At 28.0% G+C, this 23,241-nt stretch overlaps 5 protein-coding genes and 1 long non-coding RNA gene across 9 annotated transcripts; 2 read left to right on the top strand and 4 right to left on the bottom strand.

Annotated features, from left to right (window-relative positions):
• Positions 1 to 8: 8 nt before the first annotated feature.
• Positions 9 to 11,723, top strand: LOC114941010 (uncharacterized). The gene is made up of 6 exons (XR_014924559.1): positions 9 to 194; positions 5,150 to 5,697; positions 6,086 to 6,465; positions 7,628 to 7,849; positions 8,184 to 8,416; positions 9,411 to 11,723. It is a non-coding gene; the product is annotated as an uncharacterized LOC114941010 (long non-coding RNA).
• LOC146725210 (tetratricopeptide repeat protein 27-like) lies at positions 666 to 4,102 on the bottom strand. The gene is made up of 8 exons (XM_085481944.1): positions 3,811 to 4,102; positions 2,692 to 3,544; positions 2,558 to 2,624; positions 2,149 to 2,481; positions 1,885 to 2,058; positions 1,648 to 1,800; positions 1,399 to 1,560; positions 666 to 1,237 (listed from the first exon to the last, which is right to left on the bottom strand). The coding sequence occupies exons 1-8, from the start codon at positions 3,881 to 3,883 to the stop codon at positions 674 to 676; spliced, it is 2,379 nt and encodes a 792-aa protein (XP_085338070.1). The 5' UTR covers positions 3,884 to 4,102; the 3' UTR covers positions 666 to 673.
• mdu (mitotic spindle positioning protein meduse) lies at positions 4,494 to 10,689 on the bottom strand. 2 transcript variants are annotated; one of them, XM_085481971.1, is made up of 5 exons: positions 9,572 to 10,689; positions 6,627 to 6,764; positions 6,025 to 6,461; positions 5,508 to 5,673; positions 4,494 to 5,317 (listed from the first exon to the last, which is right to left on the bottom strand). In XM_085481971.1, exons 1-5 carry the CDS (start codon positions 9,575 to 9,577, stop codon positions 5,213 to 5,215), a joined length of 852 nt encoding a protein of 283 aa, XP_085338097.1. In that variant the 5' UTR covers positions 9,578 to 10,689; the 3' UTR covers positions 4,494 to 5,212. The 2 variants fall into 2 exon arrangements, with proteins under 2 accessions (XP_085338097.1, XP_085338092.1); XM_085481966.1 differs by lacking the exon at positions 9,572 to 10,689 and adding an exon at positions 9,390 to 9,542.
• A 2,289-nt stretch (positions 11,724 to 14,012) lies between the features above and the next one.
• Positions 14,013 to 18,496, bottom strand: LOC114941009 (uncharacterized). The gene is made up of 6 exons (XM_029315828.2): positions 18,358 to 18,496; positions 17,374 to 17,748; positions 16,702 to 17,081; positions 16,328 to 16,442; positions 15,761 to 16,205; positions 14,013 to 15,516 (listed from the first exon to the last, which is right to left on the bottom strand). The coding sequence occupies exons 1-6, from the start codon at positions 18,401 to 18,403 to the stop codon at positions 14,055 to 14,057; spliced, it is 2,823 nt and encodes a 940-aa protein (XP_029171661.2). The 5' UTR covers positions 18,404 to 18,496; the 3' UTR covers positions 14,013 to 14,054.
• Positions 18,497 to 18,700: 204 nt separating this feature from the next.
• Rrp1 (Recombination repair protein 1) lies at positions 18,701 to 21,665 on the top strand. 2 transcript variants are annotated; one of them, XM_029315859.2, is made up of 9 exons: positions 18,701 to 18,817; positions 19,228 to 19,289; positions 19,553 to 19,577; positions 19,661 to 19,873; positions 19,948 to 20,074; positions 20,166 to 20,309; positions 20,510 to 20,653; positions 20,760 to 20,940; positions 21,287 to 21,665. In XM_029315859.2, the coding sequence occupies exons 1-9, from the start codon at positions 18,728 to 18,730 to the stop codon at positions 21,402 to 21,404; spliced, it is 1,104 nt and encodes a 367-aa protein (XP_029171692.1). In that variant the 5' UTR covers positions 18,701 to 18,727; the 3' UTR covers positions 21,405 to 21,665. The 2 variants fall into 2 exon arrangements, with proteins under 2 accessions (XP_029171692.1, XP_029171693.1); XM_029315860.2 differs by lacking the exon at positions 18,701 to 18,817 and adding an exon at positions 18,826 to 18,917 and having other exon boundaries at positions 19,553 to 19,873.
• Positions 21,666 to 21,987: 322 nt separating this feature from the next.
• LOC114941022 (small ribosomal subunit protein eS19-like) lies at positions 21,988 to 23,139 on the bottom strand. 2 transcript variants are annotated; one of them, XM_029315864.2, is made up of 3 exons: positions 23,032 to 23,139; positions 22,798 to 22,868; positions 21,988 to 22,485 (listed from the first exon to the last, which is right to left on the bottom strand). In XM_029315864.2, exons 2-3 carry the CDS (start codon positions 22,866 to 22,868, stop codon positions 22,092 to 22,094), a joined length of 465 nt encoding a protein of 154 aa, XP_029171697.1. In that variant the 5' UTR covers positions 23,032 to 23,139; the 3' UTR covers positions 21,988 to 22,091. The 2 variants fall into 2 exon arrangements, with proteins under 2 accessions (XP_029171697.1, XP_029171696.1); XM_029315863.2 differs by having other exon boundaries at positions 23,054 to 23,139.
• Positions 23,140 to 23,241: the final 102 nt, after the last annotated feature.

The raw sequence follows: 23,241 nt of genomic DNA, 5'->3' as shown, positions 1-23,241 counted from the left end.
CTCTCTTTTTCTCCCACCCCATTCAGTTAAATTCAACATTCAACTGTTTTTTGTAAAAGAAGAACAAAGAGTATGATTATTTAATAAAACATGAATTATATTTAAAAAAGGCAAAGTATCAAGAGGCATATTCTTGGCATTAGAAAGAGAAAGCAATTAAATTTCAACACGACGAGATAATGAATAACTGACAGGTGACAATTTCATTAATTATAAGTTTTTTGTTGAATATGCACAGTTGCAAAAAATATATAAAACTGACAAAGCACCAATAATCGAAGCAGTTTGTTTAGAATAGAAAATGTTCAAACTTTCACACATCACTTTATGCTATGTGTAAGATAAACATATTATATATGATTAGTACTTCACATTGGTTTTCGACGTTTATTTTAGAGAAATTATTTTCTCTATTACAATTTAAAATTTGCTGAGATTTCCTTTTTTAAGATTAACTTGATACTTAAAATTAATATTTTAATATTCAAATGTTTTTATTTACTTTCAAAACTTTTCAAATATCAACAATTTTTACAATTTAAAATGCATTTATTTTCCATAATACTATTTTATAGAAATCAATTGTGTTATATATATATATAGAATTCATACAAAAATCTGCATGAAATATTCTTTAATAAGTGAAAAAGATAAATACAAGTAAATAATATTTTTACTGTGTCAACTTTATTTGTTCCAATTCATTTGTTATAATGGTTAAATACTCTTCAACTTTTGTTAATTGTTCGATGATATTTGTATTATTCCATTCTTGCTCTTTGCTTTTTTTTACAACCCCCTGAAGTGATAATTTTGCATTTCCTAGCAATTTTCTTTTTTTAACAACTGAAATATTGTTAGAACAACGTAAATATACTTGTGCCAAATTATAACATAACTCCAACACACTTAGAGTTGTTTCTTCTCTGCAAAACCATGTTGGATTTGAAGTGGCAATGCGATGTGCTTGTTGTAGATATTGTGCTGCTCTCTCCTTATCAATGTCTGTCTCTTTCAATGCTACAAGCTCAGCATACATTCTCCAAATATCTGGACTATTAATATTAGAACTAGTAATTCTTCCAAATAATTCCAGACTATTTTGAAGCAAACGAGTAGCCGAATTTCCATCTGCATCATTAATATTGTTTATTATAGCATTAGTCAATATTTGAAGAACTTGAATATCCAAGTGATTATTCTTCAAATCCAAGATACGATGATAACATCGAATAACCTGAAACAAAATCAAATTATTTCATTAAAAAAATATAATTTTTAATATAAATAACTAATTTTATAATTATTATCGCCAATATGCTTCAGATTAATTTAGATGACTTAACAGAGAATGTAGGAATTTAAATTGTCAAACAATTATATATGAACAGTACTTACTTCTGAAAAATATCCCAAATCGATGCTAACGACCATAAAATTATCCCACACTTCCCAACGATCATAATTACATTTTATAGCATCCTGTAGAGACTTCCAAGCTCTTGGTTTATCTCCTAATTTAATATACGCTTTTGCTAAATTGTTCCATGCTTCAAAAGTCTGAAATTTTTATTTCCAAATAAGAATTTTATTTAGCTTATATATCAGTTATAAAAATAGCAATATCACAACTATGTATATACATACAGATTGTTCTAAAGCACAATAACGTCTATATGCTGTAGCAGCTAATTTCCAATCCTCTATCTGCAATGCTGCATAGCCTAATCTAAACCACACGTGTTCTTGAATGTTATTCAATTTGACTGATAACTTTAAGTGTGCTACAGCCTCAACATACTAAAAAAAAAAAAAAAATATATATATATATTACATTAAATGTTTATGAGATTTAGATTGAAAATTAATAGTCTAGATACTAACATTTTTCTTTGTAAAATAATAGAATCCCCAGTGTCTCTGAACTCTACTACTTTTTTCCTCAGACAATTTCCATGCTGTTTCATAATGATTTACATCTCCAGTTACATCTCCTAGTAGACACCACAACATTACTGTAGGCTTCTTAGATATTTCTTGCTGAATAATCTCAGCTGCCTGCAAAATGTCCATTTATGTAATTAATTTTATATTATATTTATTGCATCATGACTGCATATTATATTTGATTTATATATATATATATACCTTATGTTTCAAATTTAGTACATTATAACAAATAATCACATTTTCCCATAATCCAAGTTTTATAAAAACTTCTAGAGCTCCCTTCACCAAGCCAAGACTGAACATTAAATTAGCCCAGTTCTCTTCCAATGTCCAAATAGGTTTCATCCCACTTGCAAAAAATAGATCCATTCTTCTGGCTACAGGTGCTTTTGTATCATTGCAATCTTTTAGTAGAGACTCTGCTTGCATCATAGCTCGCTCGACAGTTCTTTTATCACCAGATTCTAATGAGCAACGACAGCACAAAGAAGTCATCTTTAATGACCAATTCTTTGTATTCTCTATAACTTTCTAGAAAAAATATTTTCCTTAATAATATTATTATTTACGAACAAATAAAACGCAGAAAATATATATTGCAACTTACTATCAGATAGATTATAATTTCTTCATCAGTAAGTTTGTGCTTAGGTTGACTCATCTGCAACTGAACACTATTTACTGTTTAAATATATTTATGCTTAATATAATTAAATATGAATAATATTTAGCAATACTTACTACTTTGCTAAAATTATTGCCTCCTCCAATGCACCTAATTGAATTTCCTCTTTGTGTTCTGAAAATTCAATCCGTTCCAATCTTAATTCGTCATTTAAGTTCAAAGATTTTGGTATGTCTTCACAATCCGTTGATGGAAAAATATCTTTGTTTATTTCTACTTTTAAGTATAACTGTGCTTTTTCTTCTTGTTGATACTTTGTGCGTTTTCCCATTGCTCCTTCTAGATTTAATGTTAAACCTGCTATGCTTTGTGCATGTTCAAGATATTCTTCAGAATTTTGCATCCTTCTATAGCACAAATAAAATCTAGCAGATTCTATATTGAATAATAGCTTACAAAGAGGATCTTTTAATATACCAAGATTATTAATTTGTGATATTATATGCTCAGTTTCTTCAAATAATACTCCTGAAGTTTCGTCTAGTACATGCTGATGCAATAAATTAGCTCTAAGTAACCACCAAATGCAACTTTCATACTTGAGTTGTAAATCACTATTAGAGAATATTTTCTTGGATAGATAAAGAAACTCAGGCTTTTGTACATTTATATTACATTCATCATGTAGTGATAAGCTTTTAAGCGCTTCATCTCGCCTGACTTTTAACCATTCAATATCCGTATTGACACGTGGACCTGTCCAGTTGCATTGGGCAAAGTATAACAATGAAGCTATTCCTACGCATAGCCATGACAAATGTTTATCAGTTTCAGATATACTGTTATTCACGATTTCTTGTATGTTCTCATCATTGCTTATTGCTTTGATAAATGCAGAAAGTTCACTATTTATTATATCTTCGTATTGACCATTTAATATGCTGCATACATTATGTGGCAAATTAGAATCTGAAATTGAAAACAATTATTGAAATAAATTACAGTTTTATAAATGAGATATATTAGCAGAATCAATAATTTAACACAATAATTTGTTCATTTATACATGTATAAAGCCTGTTCTACAATTGTGTAAACATAGATGTGAGTGGTTGTACGGTGTCATAAAAAGCAGTTGTAAATCATTACTACCGTTTGCAAACGTACAACTAAGTAGTACACCGTACAACCACTTACATCTACGTTTACGCAATTGTAGAACAGACTTAACATACCTTTTTCTATCAAGAAATTAATTAAAAGTTTAATTTCTATATTTTTATCTATTTGATTTGCTGCTACAGCCATAGTGTCATAATACAATTAAAATATATAGCAAAATTTTGTGTATTTACTCTATATTTTACTATGATTTTAATTCCACATAAGGTTGAATATTACATGACCACGCGGCTTTTAAGGTTAGATTTGAGATGCTTGTTGAGGCCACATGTAGCCACATGTCATACAAAACGATTTAAAAAGGTTTGAGAACCACTGGTGTGACAGCTGAAAAGTGACAGAGATAGAAAAAGGACAACAAATATGGAAAAATGCGGCTAAAGAAGAGAATAAATTGAAAATTGATTATGCAATTAGTGTAAATTGTTTTGCTATATTTTTATCTGTTTATTTTAATTCGTTTATGAGAAGGGTCAAATTAAATTTTAATTTTTTAGTTTAATTTTTTTAAAATTTATTTTATACATATGCAGTAATTCTTGTTTTAGTTATTTAACATTCAATTATACAATATATATTATTTTTTGCTAGTGTATTAGGCAAACTCCCACATTTTATCTTTTGTCTTGTAATTAATATACCCAGATAGTCACAGTAATTATTATGACATCATTTTGATATCATAATAATTACTGTGGCTATCTGGGTATATATATAATATATAACTCATATAATATATTATAATTAATTATTTTTATTTATTATATAATAATTAAATATTTTGCATATAATATGAAGATAATAATTGCACATGTTTAATCATTATTGTAATTGTTTTCATATGTGTGTGCATGCATCAACTTAACTATCTCTTTAAAACTATATAATTAATATATATATTAAGTACTTAAACACATACATATTTCAATATCATACATATGCTAATCGAGTGGGTTTTTAACAATCATTCATAAGCACACACACTGGGACACTTTACATACACTGGAAAAATTATATTAGACAATAAATATATAAAAATTTTCAGTCGTTTACAAGTGAGAATACAATATTGTATTCACATTACAATTCATTAATTATGATGAAAGAAAATACTTTCTTAAAATATAGATTCTTAAACTAACATAAGAAATTATATAAATAATTACATTTACTGCTTTAGCAATTTTAATACTGAAAATTTGTTGATCCTAATTAATGCTATAAGCGCATAAATATTCAAACAAAAAATTCTTCATTCATAAAAATAAACTATATAAACAAGATAAAACAAGAAAATCAATGATTCCTATATTCTATATCTCATTATATGTATAATATAAAACAATAATATAATAAAATATTGTTACTGATTTACAATTTTTATGTTGCCAGATAACGATCGGATAAAGATGAGGATAAAGCTGTGATTTGCATCCACTTGAAACTACAGAATTTTCAGAAGTAACTATCGTTTTCATTGTTATTCTCAAGAGATTCTCTCTTGGCGGCTATCAGATTCTCCCATTGAGCAATCAGCGTGTTACGACGTCGTGGACTAGGCTACAAATAGAATAAAAGAAATTTTTATTGTTTAAAATTATATAGTTAATCAAGGTATTAGCAAGAGCATTCGAAAGAATTGCCTTTATAAATTTTTAACTAAGCTAATTTATTTGTTGTTAATTAAATTAGCATTCATTAGCTTATGATGATTGATTGTAATTATGTTCTTTAAAAATATTGCTCTTACTTTATGTTTTCCTTTATATTCTCGTTCAATTTCATCTTCATTCAGAGTATTGGTGGAAGTGCCACTTCTAAGAGAACTGGAGCCATCATAAATATCCGAATCATTATCGTTCCCTATATCGAGTAGATTCGGTTGAGACTTGGCCCACATCTGAGATCTCATCAATCTAAAATGCAAATGGGATTTACACGTAAGTCACATATATTGTACTTCTGTAAATAATCAAGTCAAATTTCTTTAGAAATTTTTATTATACATACAAACAATTTATCTTACCAATGTGGTATAATCCTTAACGCATCCTTCATTGTAAATAAAATCAAATATTGTAACATTGCCGTTTATTGTTAAAAGGGAAAATTGGAAATATATATATATATAATAAATTTTTTTAAAGTAATATGGAAAATTAGCTTTAAAAGTTTAAAAGAATAAAATTTAGATTATAATCTTTACTTTAATCTTAAAAGATCTTATAATACATTGTTATGTTCTTTTTCTGTAAAAATTTTCATACCTTAACTCGTTCTCTCGTTCCCTCATATCGTGTAACTCCTTCTGAATTTTTTGTTCGACAGGAACGTATCCTTTCCTCGCCAGTGGCTTCTTTGGCTCATTGTCCGGCTCTAGTTGTATCTCCAATGTTCTGTTGAAGGCCTTGATACTTAGGGGATTGAGCGTGATAGTAGGTGTTATGGGAGGACTCAAGCTGTCATTGCTGTCCGATCTGTTCTTATAGATCTTTCCTCGTGTAGCCAAAAATCTGTGCATTAAACCTTTCTGGCTCGGAGCACTTGCGAAGCGCAACGGTGTTGGCGTTGTTCGCGTAGATATCACACCATTCGTCATCTTCGGGGCCAAATTCGGCGATAGACTGACTGCCTCTAGAATCTGCGGTGTCGACGTTGTCCTTTTCAACTTGCCCGATGTCAAAGCTTGCGGCATGCGACGAACCTACGTAAAAAAATTCACTAATTAGATATAATTTCAGTATTTTATTTACAATATATTTTATTATTATATGTTTTTTTTATTATGTATTTGTTTATTATATATTTTTATTTTCTATTTTTTATTACATATTATATATATTTATATTTTATTATATATTTTTTTTACCTTAGAGTCCACCGTCTCGTGAGAAATAGTCTTAATGCTACCCACGTTCCTCAGCTCGTGTTCCCTCTCGGTGACTTCTTCGATCTCCCTTTGGATTCTGTCTGTCGCCTTCCTCAATTGCTCCAGCCTGTGCTCTGTCTGCGTGCATTAAAAATTTTTACATAAAGATCTAAAAAGGTATATCTGTATGATCCTTAATTTTTTTCAACTAATAGGGTACATATAAAATTCATTGATATAATATATAAGATTATTCTAACAATGCTTTTAATTTTAATTAAATATTTAGAGGCTTATCTGATTTTAAAGTTAAAATTGAAACCTTTTTTTGTCTAGAAAACTTTTAATCGACGAATCAGACAAACGTGACGCATGTTTAAGCTTTTATACTTTTTATCATTAAATATATCTAAATTCCAGATATATCTTTTTCACATTGCATATATGTATATATACACACACACACACACACACATACACACACACACACACATCTCTCGAAACTTAACACTGATTAATGAATGGATTGTAATCTACTTAAATTGTTCCAGACGCGTATTTCATTCACATAATAACACTGTAACACTTTCAATGAAATTACGCACGCAACAGTAGGATTAAACAAACTTTTTAAATGCAATAAAAATTATTTTTACTACAACGATAATCTGCTATACCTATACATTTTATTTACACTCGTATTGATCGCATATCGGATGCGTTATCAGTTTATCTTTAAAAAATTTATATCGCGTTTCTCTACAGCTGCCAGACACGTCATTGCAAAATGACGAATGGCAGACAGATAAAAAAAGTTACATTTCCTGAAAAGGACACAAACTGAAATTACAATCTTGTCAGCAAAGATGTACTTTATTTATTTATTGTAATACTAAATTCACAATCATCCGCAGTTTTATCATGCTTTTCGGTCTTTAGTCTTATTTATCTCCTCTTTTTCTCTTCAGAGAAAAAATTAATTTTTAATCTTTTATTCATAGGTTTACTATAATTTCAAAGAAAAGCTATAAATAAATTTTGCTTTCATCAATCAACTGTAATCATTCGCTTCCGGAAATTTTTAATCGTATCTCCGTATTCTTCAAACAAGGAACCTGCTACTAAAAGTTGATGAAAAGGGCACATGAGAACTCGAAGAAATATGAAAAAAAGGAATATATAACACACACAACCGGTACCGAGCTTCTCGGAAGAATTTCCAGGTAAGCAGCTGTAGTGTAATGCCGATCAGGAATGCTGTTCACAGAAAACTGAGCGAAGCACTGATGGAGGCAACGGCTTAACTGTAATCACCGTTTCCTTTCTAAAAGAAATGGGCCACGAGTCTTCTTACCACTCTTTCGTCGCTCTTCCCTCGATATACATTTTCGACTCCTTCGCGAGAACCGGCAGATACGATTCCCTTTATTAAATTTGATTATGTTAATTTTTTTTCGAGCGTTATAAATTATAAAATATATGCAATATATTTGTAAGATTGAGATCGACAAACATGAACTTAATCTTATTTTATTTGTTTTTTTTTTTTTTTTTCAGAGATGGATTTTTACATTTACATACGTTGCATTTAATGTTAAACGTGATCATATCATTTTGGCAATAAGTTTTATATAGAAGAATGAAGATTTGCGTACAATATTACGATTAAAATCAACCGATCTCAGAAGACTGGAGTCTTATACATGTCATACATTTTCAATTTGGGACACGTATTCATGGAGGAATGCTAATTAGCATAAGATCAAAAATATGCATATAAATAGGAACTGGTGAGTTTACGAATAGAGATGACACATCTGTTTCTTTCAATTCTTAAATGATGCTTTCAATTTTTGTAAAACGATTCATATTTGGAGAAAAAAGGCAAAAATAAATAATATTCCAGAGAAGAAACACTTCTCTTACATGAAAGCTACTTTATTACCGTTTAATAATATTAATAAACAAATAAACAGTTAAAATTAGAGAATATTAATTAATATTTGAGAAAACAATTTTTATTAATCTGATATTTTTATTATATATATATATTATCTCAAAATTGCAATGTAATTGCTTATATTACTTATTTTTAGTGATATGAATGCAAATCAACGTGACGCGCATTGGCATCGTTTGCGTAATTAATTAAAGTACTAAATTAGTAATTACTTAGAAGTTGTAAAGAGAGATACGAGATATTAACGTCACACAGGTGTCTTGATAAATAGTATCAGTGTAAACACAGCATCTCATAATGTTACACGCGTAATATTATGATCTGAAATTAATTCTTATCTAACAGAATTCCAGCTTTTTTGAAGATATAGCTTTTTATAATATTAGTATTTTTATTTATATTATTAATAATTTTTTATATATTGTATTGTTCTAATATTTTGTTTATATATGTATTGAAGAAATAGTATAAATATTGCATTTATATAATTCGTTCTATATCCAAAAATATTTTTTAATTTTTTTCTTTACTCAATAATATATATATATATATATATATATATATATATATATATATATATTTACGTTTATTTTTATCTATTTTTTTTATTTATTTAAGAAAAAAATTTAGAAGTAATATTATAGATAATGAATATATAATAATATAATGAAACGAATTATGAAACGAATATGGAAGAATCTGTACTTTCTTTTACAAATTCACATTTTGTGCAACTGTCAGAATTCTCTTACTGGAGATTAAGATCTTTTTTATCACGATTATTCTTCAATCAAGATACTCACATATTTCATTTTAAATTGCAGGAAGCGCAAGAAGGACAGTTCAAACAGGCAGCTCTCTCAAACAACAATTTTTCATAATATACGCAGAGCTGGAGGAGTATATTATTGTTGTTCCGAAGAAATTCCGATTGTCGAAGTATGTAAATGTTTTGAAAATAAGAGAGAGAGAGAGAGAGACTTACCTCCATTTCGATCGTTTCCGCCAGCGGGAATTCAGGACACAGCGAGAAGCCGGCAACGATGACAGATTCGAACTGAATCTTTTATCAGGCTCTTCTTCAGCAGATACGAATATGGTGCGTCGACCTCGAAAAGAGGAACAATTTCGTATGTCGCGTTATCTGATCGCGAGGCGCGCCGACAAGTAACGACGTCCCCGCTTATTATCATGCCTCGCGCAACTTAATTACGTCACTTGTTCAATATTTACACCGATAGCGCGTGTCCCACGCGCACGTATAATATGTACCGGCGATGGGAAACACGTTGTGTCGTCAGACTTTTCGAAGAAACAACGCTGCATGACTACGAGTTACGTATCCTGGACAAGCATCGCTACTTCTCGAGATTCTACCAAGATTCACTGTTGTATTCTCGAGAACATTGATGTATTTGTGTTAATAACTCTTATATTATTGGAGTATTAATAGAGCTCTAACGCGCTATTTAGATTATATATATTTTTTTCATTGAATATAGAATATAGAGGATGTTAATATACGATATATATTTAAATTGCACAATATATATATTATGTACGATTTACATAAATGATAGAATACACAGGAGTCTGTTATGCAAGGATCTCATCCAAATTGTATCTGTCTTTCCTCTTTTCATAGAAATCTTTCTGGTTTCACAAAACCAACGAGAATTCGTTCATCGAAGTCACGTTCTCCGTTTTTTAAAAGAAAACGTCGATACAGATACGAATCTTGAACGCAATGTCACGGGGTCGAGTCGTGTAACAGCGTGAAAATGATTAACCGGTGTAGAGACACCTGTGTTGTAATTAAATTCTCACTCGGTTCGCGAACTGTGAATGATGTAAAAAAATCGCGACAGATATTTATGCGAAAATATCTGGAGTAGGCAGGCGATACGTCATCGTCGAGCGGAATCGCGTCGAACGCCGACGACTAGACGACCGTACATATGTATATTGCACGTTCGTTTTATTATCCTGACACGAGCCGCTCAACGGCTGCCATTTTACCTATCTCGCGACCTTGTTCTCTGACCGTTCTCCGAACAAAAGCAACAGGACGGCTGGTATGTAACTTCGGCGGCCAAGCGTGCTGCCGTTGGCGAGCACGAACCGGTCGCGAATAGTATCCGCCGGTTTGGCGGATAATAAATATGCATATAAATGTTTCTTTTTCTAAGGGGGGAGTGATTTGACTCGACAAAGCTTATCGCGAAAGATTTGTCGAGCAAAGCGACGAAAATAGATTTTGAAATAATTTTTATTTTCTTCATATTATCAAGGATCTATTAAAAATCGATTAAAATTAAAAAGAAGAATAAAGAAGAATGTAATAGATTCTGTTTGGTCTAATGGTCTGATGGTCTGATGAATTAAGAACAGATTTTTCTTGCCGGAGGATAATTAGTTACATTGTAGTAATTACAGCTTGCAGTATATTATTAAGGTTTGTCTATGGGATAGTATTTTTGTCGTAGACAAATTAGTTTGCAATGAAAATTATTTAATACAAGACTATAAAAAAAAATAATAATAATTGAAACTTGTTAAAAAGTGTATTAAAAAACTTTTTAAAAAATGTTTCAGCATTTAGAAAAATAAAAATTCTAATATTAACACATTAGACAAAGGCTACAATGTAAAAAATCAAAATATATTTAATATTTTAGTTTGAAATAATCAATTCCAATATTGAAGATAACGGTTTCTAAAAAGAAAAGTCGAAATATTTTATTTTTCGTCTTTTCTTAAATATAATATGTTAATAGGCTGTCAAATGGAAACGATCAAACAACATAATTTTTTCAAGTTTATTGATTAAAAAACTATGACTTGATCCATACGTATCCATTTAGGACTAATTAATTGTTCTAATTTCCGATTTTATTGTAGAAAATAGTCGCAGGAAATTAGAGTAAAATCAGACAGATTATTTCTAGAAATTTATTTATAAGTACAAAAAATACGTAGAAAAATACATCATGTAAATAGTAAGATATTTTTCCTTATAATCAATATATAACGCGGTAGCACGAATTAGGCTCGCAGTTCCAGAGCGCTGTTATTATAGACAAAATCAAGATTGAAATTGGAATTGTGCAACATTAAAGAAATCTCTTCCATAGCAATGAACGTTCTTAAATAATTTTCACTATGTATTCCCTTTTTCTCTTGTCTACATACGCGCATGTATGTTTAAAAATATATTTTTTGTAATTAAAATAAGTATGTAATACAAATAACTTTTAAATTACTTGTTAGTTGTATGATATAATTCATAAACACATTCAACTTTATGTTTTTAGTTACTTTTTATAATTTAATCTTACTTCTATTTCTTATGTACTTTAATCTCGAAGGCACAGTTTATTCTATGATAAAAATGTATTTTCTGAATATAAATCTATTTTGTTAATATTTTGTTAAATTCTAGGATGCTGCAGTTAATATACGTTGTTATTTTACAGTCGATGTTAAAAGTGATTTTAATTATTATATAATTATTAATTGTGTTACTCTACTGATATGTGTTGTATGTAATTAAACAGTAATATATTGTGAGAAATTAAAATGATATAATGTAGCAGTATAACTAAATAACAGACTGCAGTGGATTAAATTTAAAAAAATTTTTTAAATTAAATTAATTATAATTCAATTTAATTTTGCAACAAAAGATTACCCTGTTCGTGATTGTGTTGTGATTATCCTACCGCATCCTGTGTAAATGTTTGTAATATTAGATATTATATTCTACTGTGATAGATTTATATATTATTTACATTATTTTTAATATATCATATGCAGAGAACATACATTTTTAATGAAAAATATGAGTTATATGTATGTGTCTCATTTACACCATTAAAGCTTAATTTGTAGAAATTTTTAAATTGTCACGTAAATGATAATTATTGCAGAGTATTTGAAAAATATTTCCAAGTAACGATGTGTTTTATATGGATGGATCAAAAAGATCAAGAAAAAGTTTCTTGCAGAAAATTGTAACACTAATAGTACATAATTCAGGTAGGAAAACCATACACAAGCAATTATAAACATTGTAAACAATTATTGCTTGTTCTTATAAATCAAACTTATTTATATAATTTAGCACATAAGTATATATAATGTGCTCGTTCAGATAATATATCATTATTCAGAAAAATTATATACATAATCTATCTGGATCATTTCTTAGACAATCTACGTATAAAATACACCTAATATTAAGCAAACATTTTCTCTTAAGCGAAAAAATAAATTTTCTTGGAAGACGACTCAAAGTACAAAAAAATTTATTGAAGATTGTTAAAAAATCAGATCCAGATTTTTATAAATTTTGCACTGTTTTCACACAATTTCAATATTTCATTGTTTATATTGTATTTTTTATTATAAAATTATATTTTTTTCTTATTTAACTAGTATGAAATTTGTTATTTTATAAGTTATTGTACAGGTGTAAGATGTAAAACTATTTCCGTGCATATTTTTTTCTATTTAATAATTGAAGATAGCAGAGATAAAACAGTTCAATTAATTATTATAAAAATAAAATATTTATAAGCACATATTTTTTATAATTATTTATAATTCAAGAGAAAATTGAATAATTTTATATAAATTAAATAATAAAAACTTTTTTATATTTGTAATAAAAAGATTTTTCATTTTAAAATCATTAAGAGAATAGATAATTGATATGTAACATATTTATATATTTGGCACATCCATATTTTTACGATTAATTTAATAAACATAAAAGTTAGCAAGACTACATCTAATAAGTAGTAAATAAAACTACAAGTTCAAATAATTTTCGTACATATCGAGAATAAAATTAAAAATTGTAAAAAAATTTAATTATGTTTTGTATTAAATGAAATCCAAAGGCTTAGTAAATGCAAATAATATATAATATGTAATATTTTGTTTTTTTATAATTGTAACATTTTGTTTTTTTATAATTGTGTGTAAAAATAAATTCTTATATTGTAAAACAAATAAATGCCTACACTGTTAACTTTTATTTAATAATATCGTATGCATAAAATTTAAATTATAAGGATGTTTTGATTAGACCGTTATATCATTTTCTTAAACAGTTGTATCTTTTAATAAAACTGAGAAAGTTATACATCTCTATCTAAAGTTTTGCTTTTTGAAAATATTTACACAAATTAGAAAATGTAGCATTGTTTCATTATTTTCATGTTTCTTTTTTTTCAGAATTGTTACATATTATAAATGATTTTATTGCATATCTCAATCGATTATGTCTATTAACACTGCTACATTAGTATAAAATATAATAATGTGATTAAATATATATATATATATATATATATATATATATATATATATTATAGAGAATATATATATATATATATATATATATATATATATATATATATCATCAAACTTTACATATTTTATTGTACAGATATTATTATCACTTAACTTTGCAAATTATCCATATTTTTAGAACTTTGACAGTATCTGATATTATTCCCGTCAATTTGAAAAATGCCATTCTTTAAATGATCATTAGATACGAACAAAATAGTATTTTGCTTATCAGATTGCTTTATATCAATTGCTTGTAAGTTACCGTTTAAAATTCGAATTTGCCTACAATTATCCCCTTTCGCTTGCAAGTGATTTTGTTTATCGCGAAACAATTCGATTTGATGTAGAGGTATGTTTATACATCTATTTTGCGCGATTATCCTGTTTAACTGATCAGTACGAATATATGAACAGTGGTTATTTTGCTGTTGATCAGTTTCCTCATTTTCTTTAACAGAATTGTTTGAAGAGATACTTATAGTTACCGAATCAGTCGCAATAGATTCACTTACGCATTCGTTCTCTTGAAGTATATCATCTTGGTTTTGTGACATAATCTCTCCTTTAACAGCGTCAAAGGTTTGCAGAATATTAACATCCGTATTTGTTACCTGTGTACAAAAAGTAATGTCATTTTTCACACATTCTTTATTTTCAACATTATAAGCATCTGCATAACTCTTAGATTTTTCATCATTTGATGCGATAATAATGTGCCCATCATATTTTTCATCATATGTTTGATTATTTTCATCAGAATTTATTTCTGCTTCTTCAGCAGTTTCTAAATGCACGTACGTTGCAGTTTTGTCTTGTGTATCACTGTCATATACTATCTTGTGATAATTGTGTATAGATTCTTGCAACACATGTAATTTATTGCTGTATAGCTCTTCTGAAAGATCTATCTTTTCCTCCATTATATCTTCATCTCCTTCTTTTGAAATCTCATTATTACATTTCACTTCAGAGTATTCAAGCCACTGTATCCTATTACTGCAATCATAAACTTTATTCTGATCTTCAATGTCATGTTGATAAACGATGTGACTTTCTACATTATTAGTCGTTTTTAAATTATCGTAAAAAGGATTTTTTAATTGTAGCAGGCCATCTTCTATGCCATCGATACGTTCCACCTTGACATTTCTGTCATTCTTACTGGAATATCTACAGTCTATAGCTATTTCAGTCTCTATACCATCAGTCTTATTCAATTGAGATTCGGAACAAACCTCAAAACTCTCAAGACATTTGTCAACAATTTGTATAGTGTCTTTTGTTTCCAAATTTCTATTAATATCCTCAATATTCTCTTTCAGAACATATTCCTCTACTGAATTTGTTACATATTGCGTTTTGTCATGATTATTTTCAAAATCTACTATTACATTGGACTCGATATTATCGACATTTATTGCAGTCTCTGGGACACAATCTTTCTTTCTTCGATTAGTCCGAACCTTTTGAAAATCTTCTTCGGAAAGATGCAAAACTTCACCGATTGTCGTGAGAATTTTACCGTGTCGTGTTTTTAAATGACGTTTATAGGTATTTCTTGTTTTGAACCTGGTATAGAAAATAGTATATTATATACAAAAACTATCAATACTTGTATATTAATTCTTTATCTCTCTCTTTTTCCAGATAAAATCAGAAAGAAAAAGCCGGAGAATTGTTGATTTATAAATTAATTAAAAATAAATTTAAATCTTATTAATATAATTAATTTAAACCAATGTATGTATGTGTGTTATGAAAATGAACCATATAAGTATTTTAAATATTAAAAGACTAATTGATTCCTACTTACCGTTGTCCACAATCGTCACATCCAAACGGAGCTTCTCCGGTGTGTCTACGTTGATGTTCCCTAAAGTGAGATGGATGCCTGAACTTCTTTCCACACTCCAGGCATGTAAAACGTGTCTGATTTTGATGAATCAACGTGTGATATTTCAAGCTGTGTCTTCTTGTAAAAACTGCTTTGCATATTCGACACTCGTATGGTTTTATTCCAGCATGACTGCGATAATGAGATACTAAAGTTGTAGGCGCGGTGAAACTACGAGGTGGATCGCAGATGCGACATTGTAGATTATTTCCTGAAGGATTGCCTTTCTTCTTAATACGATCTATATATGCTAATGCCATTTCCCTCTCTTCCTTACTCGTTCCAATAAACTTTGCTTTTCCTTTAGGTTTGGTAGCTGTTGATACTTCTGTATTTTTTATCCGAGTTTCATCTGACCACGAGTCTGTACATACATAAATGTAATATATATTATATATTTACAGCTAGTTACAATTTGTATTTAAACATAATAATATTAATTGTAAGCTAATATTGTATTTTATTTTGTATGAGACAAGAACATACCTGATGAGCAGAGATTATCAGAATCTTGACAATTTGTGTTTTCAGCTAATTTCTGGTTGATAGAAGAATACTCTTTCGTATGTACACTATCGCTACCAACAACCATCAATACAATCTGAAAAACATTTTATGAAATGTAATATGTAGATATACATGTTAAATTATGTATAAATAACTTAAATGCATATGAATATCTTTTGATCTTTACTCTCTTAATTCGAACAATGTATTATAAAAATCTCTGTGATTTTTTGTTAATTTTCATAATACAATTCTTATATATATATATATATATATATATATATCAATTTTTACATTTATAATATATTTAATATGTAATTAATAGATATATTTAATATATAATTATTACTAACATTTTCTTTTCTTGTATTATTCAGAACATTATTAAGAGATGATATTCCCTTTCTATTAGGCATTTTATCATCTAATCGTTCAAAATAACTATGATCCCCAAGAACCTTAGTGTCCATTTGGTCAGAATTCTTTAATTCGGAATTATGCGCATCTTTATTTTCCGAATTTTGAAAACATTTCTGCTTCTCATTTTCTTTAATATTAATATCATTTAAAAGTATTTTACGTAAATAATTTGCAGATTTTTCTATTATTACATCTTTATTCTTCTTATTTATCGTTTCTTGAGGTTTTTTTGGCTGCTGTGTCCGACTTCTCTTACTTTGTAGATTAGTCTTTAAATTTTTATGATTTATACTTTTTGCTGTAAATGTGTCATCTGTAACAATATATAGATAAGATTTTTTTAAAATTATGAAATATAATTTATCTTAAACAGGTAAAATACAAAATTATTATATATATGTAACTTACAAATTTTTTTCATGATTTTCAAATTTAATATATTGTCATCAAAATATATTATACAAAATTGTAAGAACATTTATAAGAAAATTTTATTAATTCTTTTGTTATGAATACTTTTATAAGAATTCCAATAAACAAATCTATACATGAGGAAAAACAATACAGAATTTAAATGTGCATAAATAATTTGTTAAAATACATACAAGTTTCTTTGTCTGCTTTCAGATATTCTAAATGCTCCTCTAGATGATTTTTAATGGAGGCTCTCGCCTTTTCTTCGCTAGCAAAACTGGTATATTTCTGTTGACAACCAGGCACTAATGCACAAGTATAAGAATATTGTCTTTTGAGCTCATCACTTGTAAAAATAGCAAATTGCTTAACAAGATGGGAAACAGGCATAGATAAAAGTTGGGATACAGTAAAACATGATTCTTTCCGTTTTACACTCGCTACTCTAGATTTACATTGTGCTGCCACCAGTGAATCAATATGCTTCGTTTCTGAATGCAATGTTTGAGATGCAACTTCTGCAAGCACTACTAATAATGCTGATGGACTGTCCCTTCCAATAGTATCTATAACAATATTTATAACAATTAATATTCTCAAATATATCTACATATTAATTTTGTATATACTAAGAGAATAGTTTCATATTATTATAAGTTAAATTTTATGAAGAAAATAAAAATATTTTCAATATATTTTAAATATCTTTAAATTTTTATATAAAATATATAAAATAGAATTATAAGTTTTTCATGATTTGTTTTTTTTTCCATAAATATATATTTCTTGTTATTAAGAGGAAAGAATGTGTAAAACACGAAATAAATGATTTTTTTTATCGCGATAAAACATATCAAAATATAAACTATATATATCGCACTATTGGTAATTAAAATATTTTTGAAGAAGGCAATTGTATTTTATCACCAAAGATACTACAATCCATGCGGCTCGCGTCAGACGGTCTTAAATTATTTGACATATGCCTCTATACATGTCGAACAAAGATTCATTCAGTCGACTCTTAGCAGACGCCATAAGGACGCCCAGCAGACGGCTTTTCAATTTACTATCCACGGATGCTGCGCGCGTTTTTATTCCCGAGCGCACGACAACAAATTAAAGACAAATATTTACAAATAAAAAAGAAGCGTGAAATGAAAAATTGGAATTACCTCCGTTGTACGAATTTGACATTTGCGGATTTGTTTTGCTACTCATGATGGCATTCGTAACGTGTCTACATTCCCGATCCTCTCCTCTCCTGCGAACAACAGGTTCTCGTTTGTTGCCCAATTCTTCCTTCTTGTCAATTGTCGATCACTGCTGCCAACATGTGAAATCGAATAACGAGGGATCCACTGCGTTTGACAGCCAACATCCGACATCCAATAGAAACGTTTCTTTCCTAGGGACAAAAATGACGTCAGTCAAAAATCGAAATTCTGTTGGATGATACGAAAGTGGTGTCTCTCTTTCTTATCTTGTATTTTTTCTTTATCATAGGGCTTATCGAATGCGACGTAAATTGCTGAACGGTGCTAAATGGCACTAAATTTAAAGTTGTTCAATAAACGGAGCTGCGTTGAACGCTTGATTGCATTTTTTCCAGTCACGTACACGGGAATTCTTAAGGTCCGTAAAAAATATATATATTGTGTTAGACTAGCGATCTAATGTTTTCTTCGATTGAATAAAACTTTGCTGAAGACAAAGATAAAATTCGATAAACGTGGTTAGAGACGTAGTTAGGCTATGTATATTTACCGGTTATGAAAATAGATAAACAATTAAGCTTCTTTAATCATAATTTTTAGATATATTTGTATAAAATTTATTTTATTCGATTAAGCTAAAAAATTATTGAGTTTACAAAATCAGACAAAAGGACGGATCACTTGTTTAATTATAAATAATTAATAAATTTATATTTGGAGTATATTATTATTATTCAATTTTATTGAATTAAACAGGTTATTTGGAAGAGCTGTTGTGTCTAATAAAATAGTTAATTAAAATATTAATTTTATTTATATTTTTCTCAGTACCTGCTCTTTACAAAGAACAAGATTTCAATATGCCACCAAAACGAACTCCAAAGGCAAAGGTATAAAGATATATATAATATTACTTTAACATTTAATAAGTATAAACTTTCCAATAAGTACAAATGCAGAAATATATTTAATTTTATACATGTAAATAAAATTTTAATATTATTAATGTACTAAGTATTCTCTTATATGTAAATTATGATATAATTGCAATATTAGTTAAAAATTTTACATTTATATATTTAATTCAACAAATACTCTTAGCAATCTATAATAGTATAAAAAAGCTATATTGTTAATTTTTCCTTAAAATTAGATTGATTCTCCCAAAGTTAAATCTGGTAAGAAAACAGATGCATTGAATAAATCTAAAGCTTCTAACAAAAAGCGTGTAAATGATACCAATGATGAACCTGCACCAAAGAGGGCAAAAATTGAATCAAAGGGATCAAAAAAAGTTGAAAGCGATTCATCTACTGTGAAAAAGGCAAAGAATGAACCCAAACAAATGCTGAATAAGACAGATACAAATCTGAATGAGATAGATTTTGTGTGCGCAAAATTAAATGAGGAAGGCAAGAAGCACAATTTAAAGATTTGTACTTGGAATGTTTCTGGAATTAGGGCTGTTATTAAAGTATGTTTGCTTCATTTGCCGTAATTATATTTGTATTATATTTGATAATAAATTTTGTACTAATATTTAATTAGAAAAATGGAATGGATTATATTATCAAAGAAGATGCAGATATAGTTGCTCTACAAGAAACAAAATGCGACAAAGATAAATTACCAGATGAAGTCAAATTGTCAGGATATCATCATTATTTTATGGACAGTAAGAAATATTTTTGAAGAAAAATTTATACGAATCACAAAATAAGTCAATTTTTATATGAATCACATAATAAAAAAAAAATTTTTAATAGGTAAAAAGCCAGGTTATAGTGGAGTTGCTTTGTTTTGTAAAGAAGAGCCTATTTCTGTAAAATATGGCTTAAACAATTCTGATTTTGACAGCGAAGGTAGAATGATCACAGCAGAATTCCCAGAATTTTTTATGATCAATGTTTGTAAGTTGTGTATTTTAATATTTTAATAACTAGATAAATTTTGATTTAATATATTTGTTATAATATTAATAATATGATTTTATATATTTTATAATGTCATCACAAGAATTGGAGCTATATATGCAATTTTAAGATTTTAAACTTCTATTAAAATTTTAACAAAAATGTTTAGTGTTTAATAATGGAATATAATGTAATAGATGTGCCAAATGCTGGACAAAAGTTGGTGACATTACCAAAAAGATTGGAATGGAACAAGACATTTAAGAAATTTGTTGAGGAATTAGATAAAAAAAAACCTGTTATTATATGCGGTGATATGAATGTGGCTCATCAAGAAATAGGTATCATTATTTTATCAATTCAACTTCATTAAATTTCAAATGTAAATTATCGATAATTACTATTTTTGTAACATTAAGATTATAATTTATTATCATGAACTTTTAGATTTAAAGAATCCTAAAACAAATACTAAGAATGCTGGATTTACAAAGGAAGAACGAGACGATATGACCGACTTTTTATCTGCTGGGTTTATAGATACATTTAGATTATTGTATCCCGACAAAGAAGGTGCATATACATTTTGGTCATATTTCGCTAATGCACGTGGCAAGGACATTGGATGGTAAGAAAATGACTTACCTTTATTAAAATTATATTATACCAAATTGTAGTTAGAAAAATTTTGTAGAAATATTTGATTTACTATTAAAAGAGCAAAAACTTTTTTTACATATATTCATAAGATGTTAGGAAAATTATATATTATATATACGTAATAATTAAATCGTTATCACAAAATTAAATTTTATATTAAATATATTAATGATAAAGTATCTATTTTATATATATTTCCAAAACTTTACAATTATAAAAAATTATAACTTTATTTCTACAAAATTTTCAATTATAATTAAATACTATATATATTTTTAAAAAATATATATTTATATAAAACTTTTTATATATAGGCGATTGGATTATTTCCTGGCATCAGAACGAATAAAAAATAAAGTATGCGACAATGTTATAAGGAAACAAGTTTATGGCAGTGATCATTGTCCTGTAATACTTTATATTAATTTGTAATAAATTTTATATATTTCGTGTGGAAATGTCAAATAATATCAGTGATAAAATTTTTCTTATGAGCAATTGCAAACAACCAGTATACGAAGAATTCATTGCATTGCTCTATATCAATTTGTATGTATCTTAAACGTTTTGATGTATTCTATATAAGAAATTTTTTTAACTTGTTTGTTTTAGAATGTAATTCAGATTCAGATAACGCATGTAATACATTTATTTTATATTTTAAAGCATAAATAAATTTTATCAAAATTTTAATTGATTCTTTTATTATCCTCGACTTACTACACATATATCTCAAAATATGAATATTTCAACAAAATTGATTTCATAATTAATAATCTTATTTCTTTACTTGTACTTTAATGAAAAAAGAATATCATCGTTTTTATCATCTGATAATAATATTAATTTTATAACTTACAATTTTGATATTATATAGAATATATGCAAAAAATTGTTTCAAATGTTTGTAGTTTGAACTTTTAGATTTAAATTTTTAGGAATTTTTTTGAATCAATTTTTGGAATTTTAATTAATCATTTCTTACCTGATCATATTCTCCCAATATTTTGTTAAATAGTTTCACGCAATCGTGTATTTGAAAAATATTCCAAAAGACAGAGTTTTAGATATTTACATGTTTTTTTTCAATTTTTTGTTACAGAAACAAAATAAGAATATTTAAATTGTGATTGTCTCTTGAAGTTTAAGTTGCTTTTTGCTTTTAGCCTTAACTTGTGCAGCGATACGATCCAAATCCCTGCGTCCTTGGCTAGTCAATTTACGTCCACCAACAGGTGCTTTTTCAATCAGCTTCAACTGTTCCAAGCTTTGGAGCGCCTTACGCGCAACACCACCAGCTGATCGACAGAAGTGGCTGGGGTGAGTGCCATTGCGTTTGCGTCCGCCAAAAATCTTGGTGACAGCGCCGACACCGATCGGGCTGCGAATATAAATGTGACGTACCAAAGCTGCGCATCTGATATAATACCAATCTGGATCGTAAGGAGCTAACTCCTTGAATTTTGCTGTTTTCACAATGTCCACCCATTCTGGTACACGCATTTTGCCAGTTCTAAAATTTTACATAGTATAATTATTACAATGTAATATTATAAAACAGATATATCTTTGGAAAATAAATTATGCACAAAGCAATACAGAAACATACAGGATAGAACATTTTTATAAGTTGAATGATATTATAGGTAATAAATAATTATAAAAAAATAATTATAAATAATAGTTTAATAATAATAACTAATAATAAATAAAATAATTGTAAATAATAATTTTGAATAAAAAATAATTACATAGAATGAAAATTGCAATTAAATAGACACATGAGAGATTTTAGGTTAGGTACGAATTGCTGTTTCTTACTTACTTTTTGAGGAAGGCTGCGAAGGCCTTCACGAATTTTTGCTGGTCCACGTCTTTTAACGTTACAGACGGCATCTGAAAAAAAATGTAATTTAATAAAATAGCCAATACACGAAATAATGAACATACACGTGGGCACAAATCACAAATGAACTTTACGTTCCAAACATTTTAAATCTCTATCTTTAAATTTCGATAACTGATAAAAATTATAGAAGCCTAAAACTCGACTACATACATTTTTATATAAATTTTCGTACTTTTTTTAATAAATACGATGTTTTTTAATTCGTATCGCTCTGCAGCATCAACGAACACCACTTTTACGTGGAAAAGAGAAACGCGAGAATAGAAACCGAATGAAATAATCTTGGGTTGTGTTCTAAAATCTATCGGTCGGATTAGCTTTTAATTCACCAATAAAAATGGAGAAATCTACTTCTTCTGC

This window comes from Nylanderia fulva, unplaced genomic scaffold (assembly GCF_048542155.1).
Source record: "Nylanderia fulva isolate GAGA-0341 unplaced genomic scaffold, ASM4854215v1 Scaffold10, whole genome shotgun sequence".
In the NCBI taxonomy this organism is placed as follows: domain Eukaryota; kingdom Metazoa; phylum Arthropoda; class Insecta; order Hymenoptera; family Formicidae; genus Nylanderia; species Nylanderia fulva.
Note: the sequence above shows the minus strand (reverse complement) of the source record. Positions and strands in the feature narration are given on the sequence as shown.

Coding starts and splice junctions, on each gene's coding strand:
- LOC146725210 (XM_085481944.1), bottom strand. CDS start 3,883: ATGGCTGTAGCAGCAAATCAAATAGATAAAAATATAGAAATTAAACTT. Junction 3,545..3,810: donor TAATTTCTTGATAGAAAAAG/GTATGTTAAGTC, acceptor TTTCAATTTCAG/ATTCTAATTTGCCACATAAT. Junction 1,561..1,647: donor ATTGTGCTTTAGAACAATCT/GTATGTATATAC, acceptor TAAAAATTTCAG/ACTTTTGAAGCATGGAACAA.
- mdu (XM_085481966.1), bottom strand. Junction 6,462..6,626: donor ACGAGACGGTGGACTCTAAG/GTAAAAAAAATA, acceptor TTTTTTACGTAG/GTTCGTCGCATGCCGCAAGC. Junction 5,318..5,507: donor AATATAAAGGAAAACATAAA/GTAAGAGCAATA, acceptor TTCTATTTGTAG/CCTAGTCCACGACGTCGTAA.
- LOC114941009 (XM_029315828.2), bottom strand. CDS start 18,403: ATGAGTAGCAAAACAAATCCGCAAATGTCAAATTCGTACAACGGAG. Junction 16,443..16,701: donor ATAATACAAGAAAAGAAAAT/GTTAGTAATAAT, acceptor AATGTTTTTCAG/ATTGTATTGATGGTTGTTGG. Junction 15,517..15,760: donor TGTGACGATTGTGGACAACG/GTAAGTAGGAAT, acceptor TTTCTATACCAG/GTTCAAAACAAGAAATACCT.
- Rrp1 (XM_029315859.2), top strand. CDS start 18,728: ATGGCACTAAATTTAAAGTTGTTCAATAAACGGAGCTGCGTTGAACGC. Junction 18,818..19,227: donor CGTACACGGGAATTCTTAAG/GTCCGTAAAAAA, acceptor TATTTTTCTCAG/TACCTGCTCTTTACAAAGAA. Junction 20,654..20,759: donor TGTGGCTCATCAAGAAATAG/GTATCATTATTT, acceptor ATGAACTTTTAG/ATTTAAAGAATCCTAAAACA.
- LOC114941022 (XM_029315864.2), bottom strand. CDS start 22,868: ATGCCGTCTGTAACGTTAAAAGACGTGGACCAGCAAAAATTCGTGAAG. Junction 22,486..22,797: donor TTCGCAGCCTTCCTCAAAAA/GTAAGTAAGAAA, acceptor GTAAAATTTTAG/AACTGGCAAAATGCGTGTAC.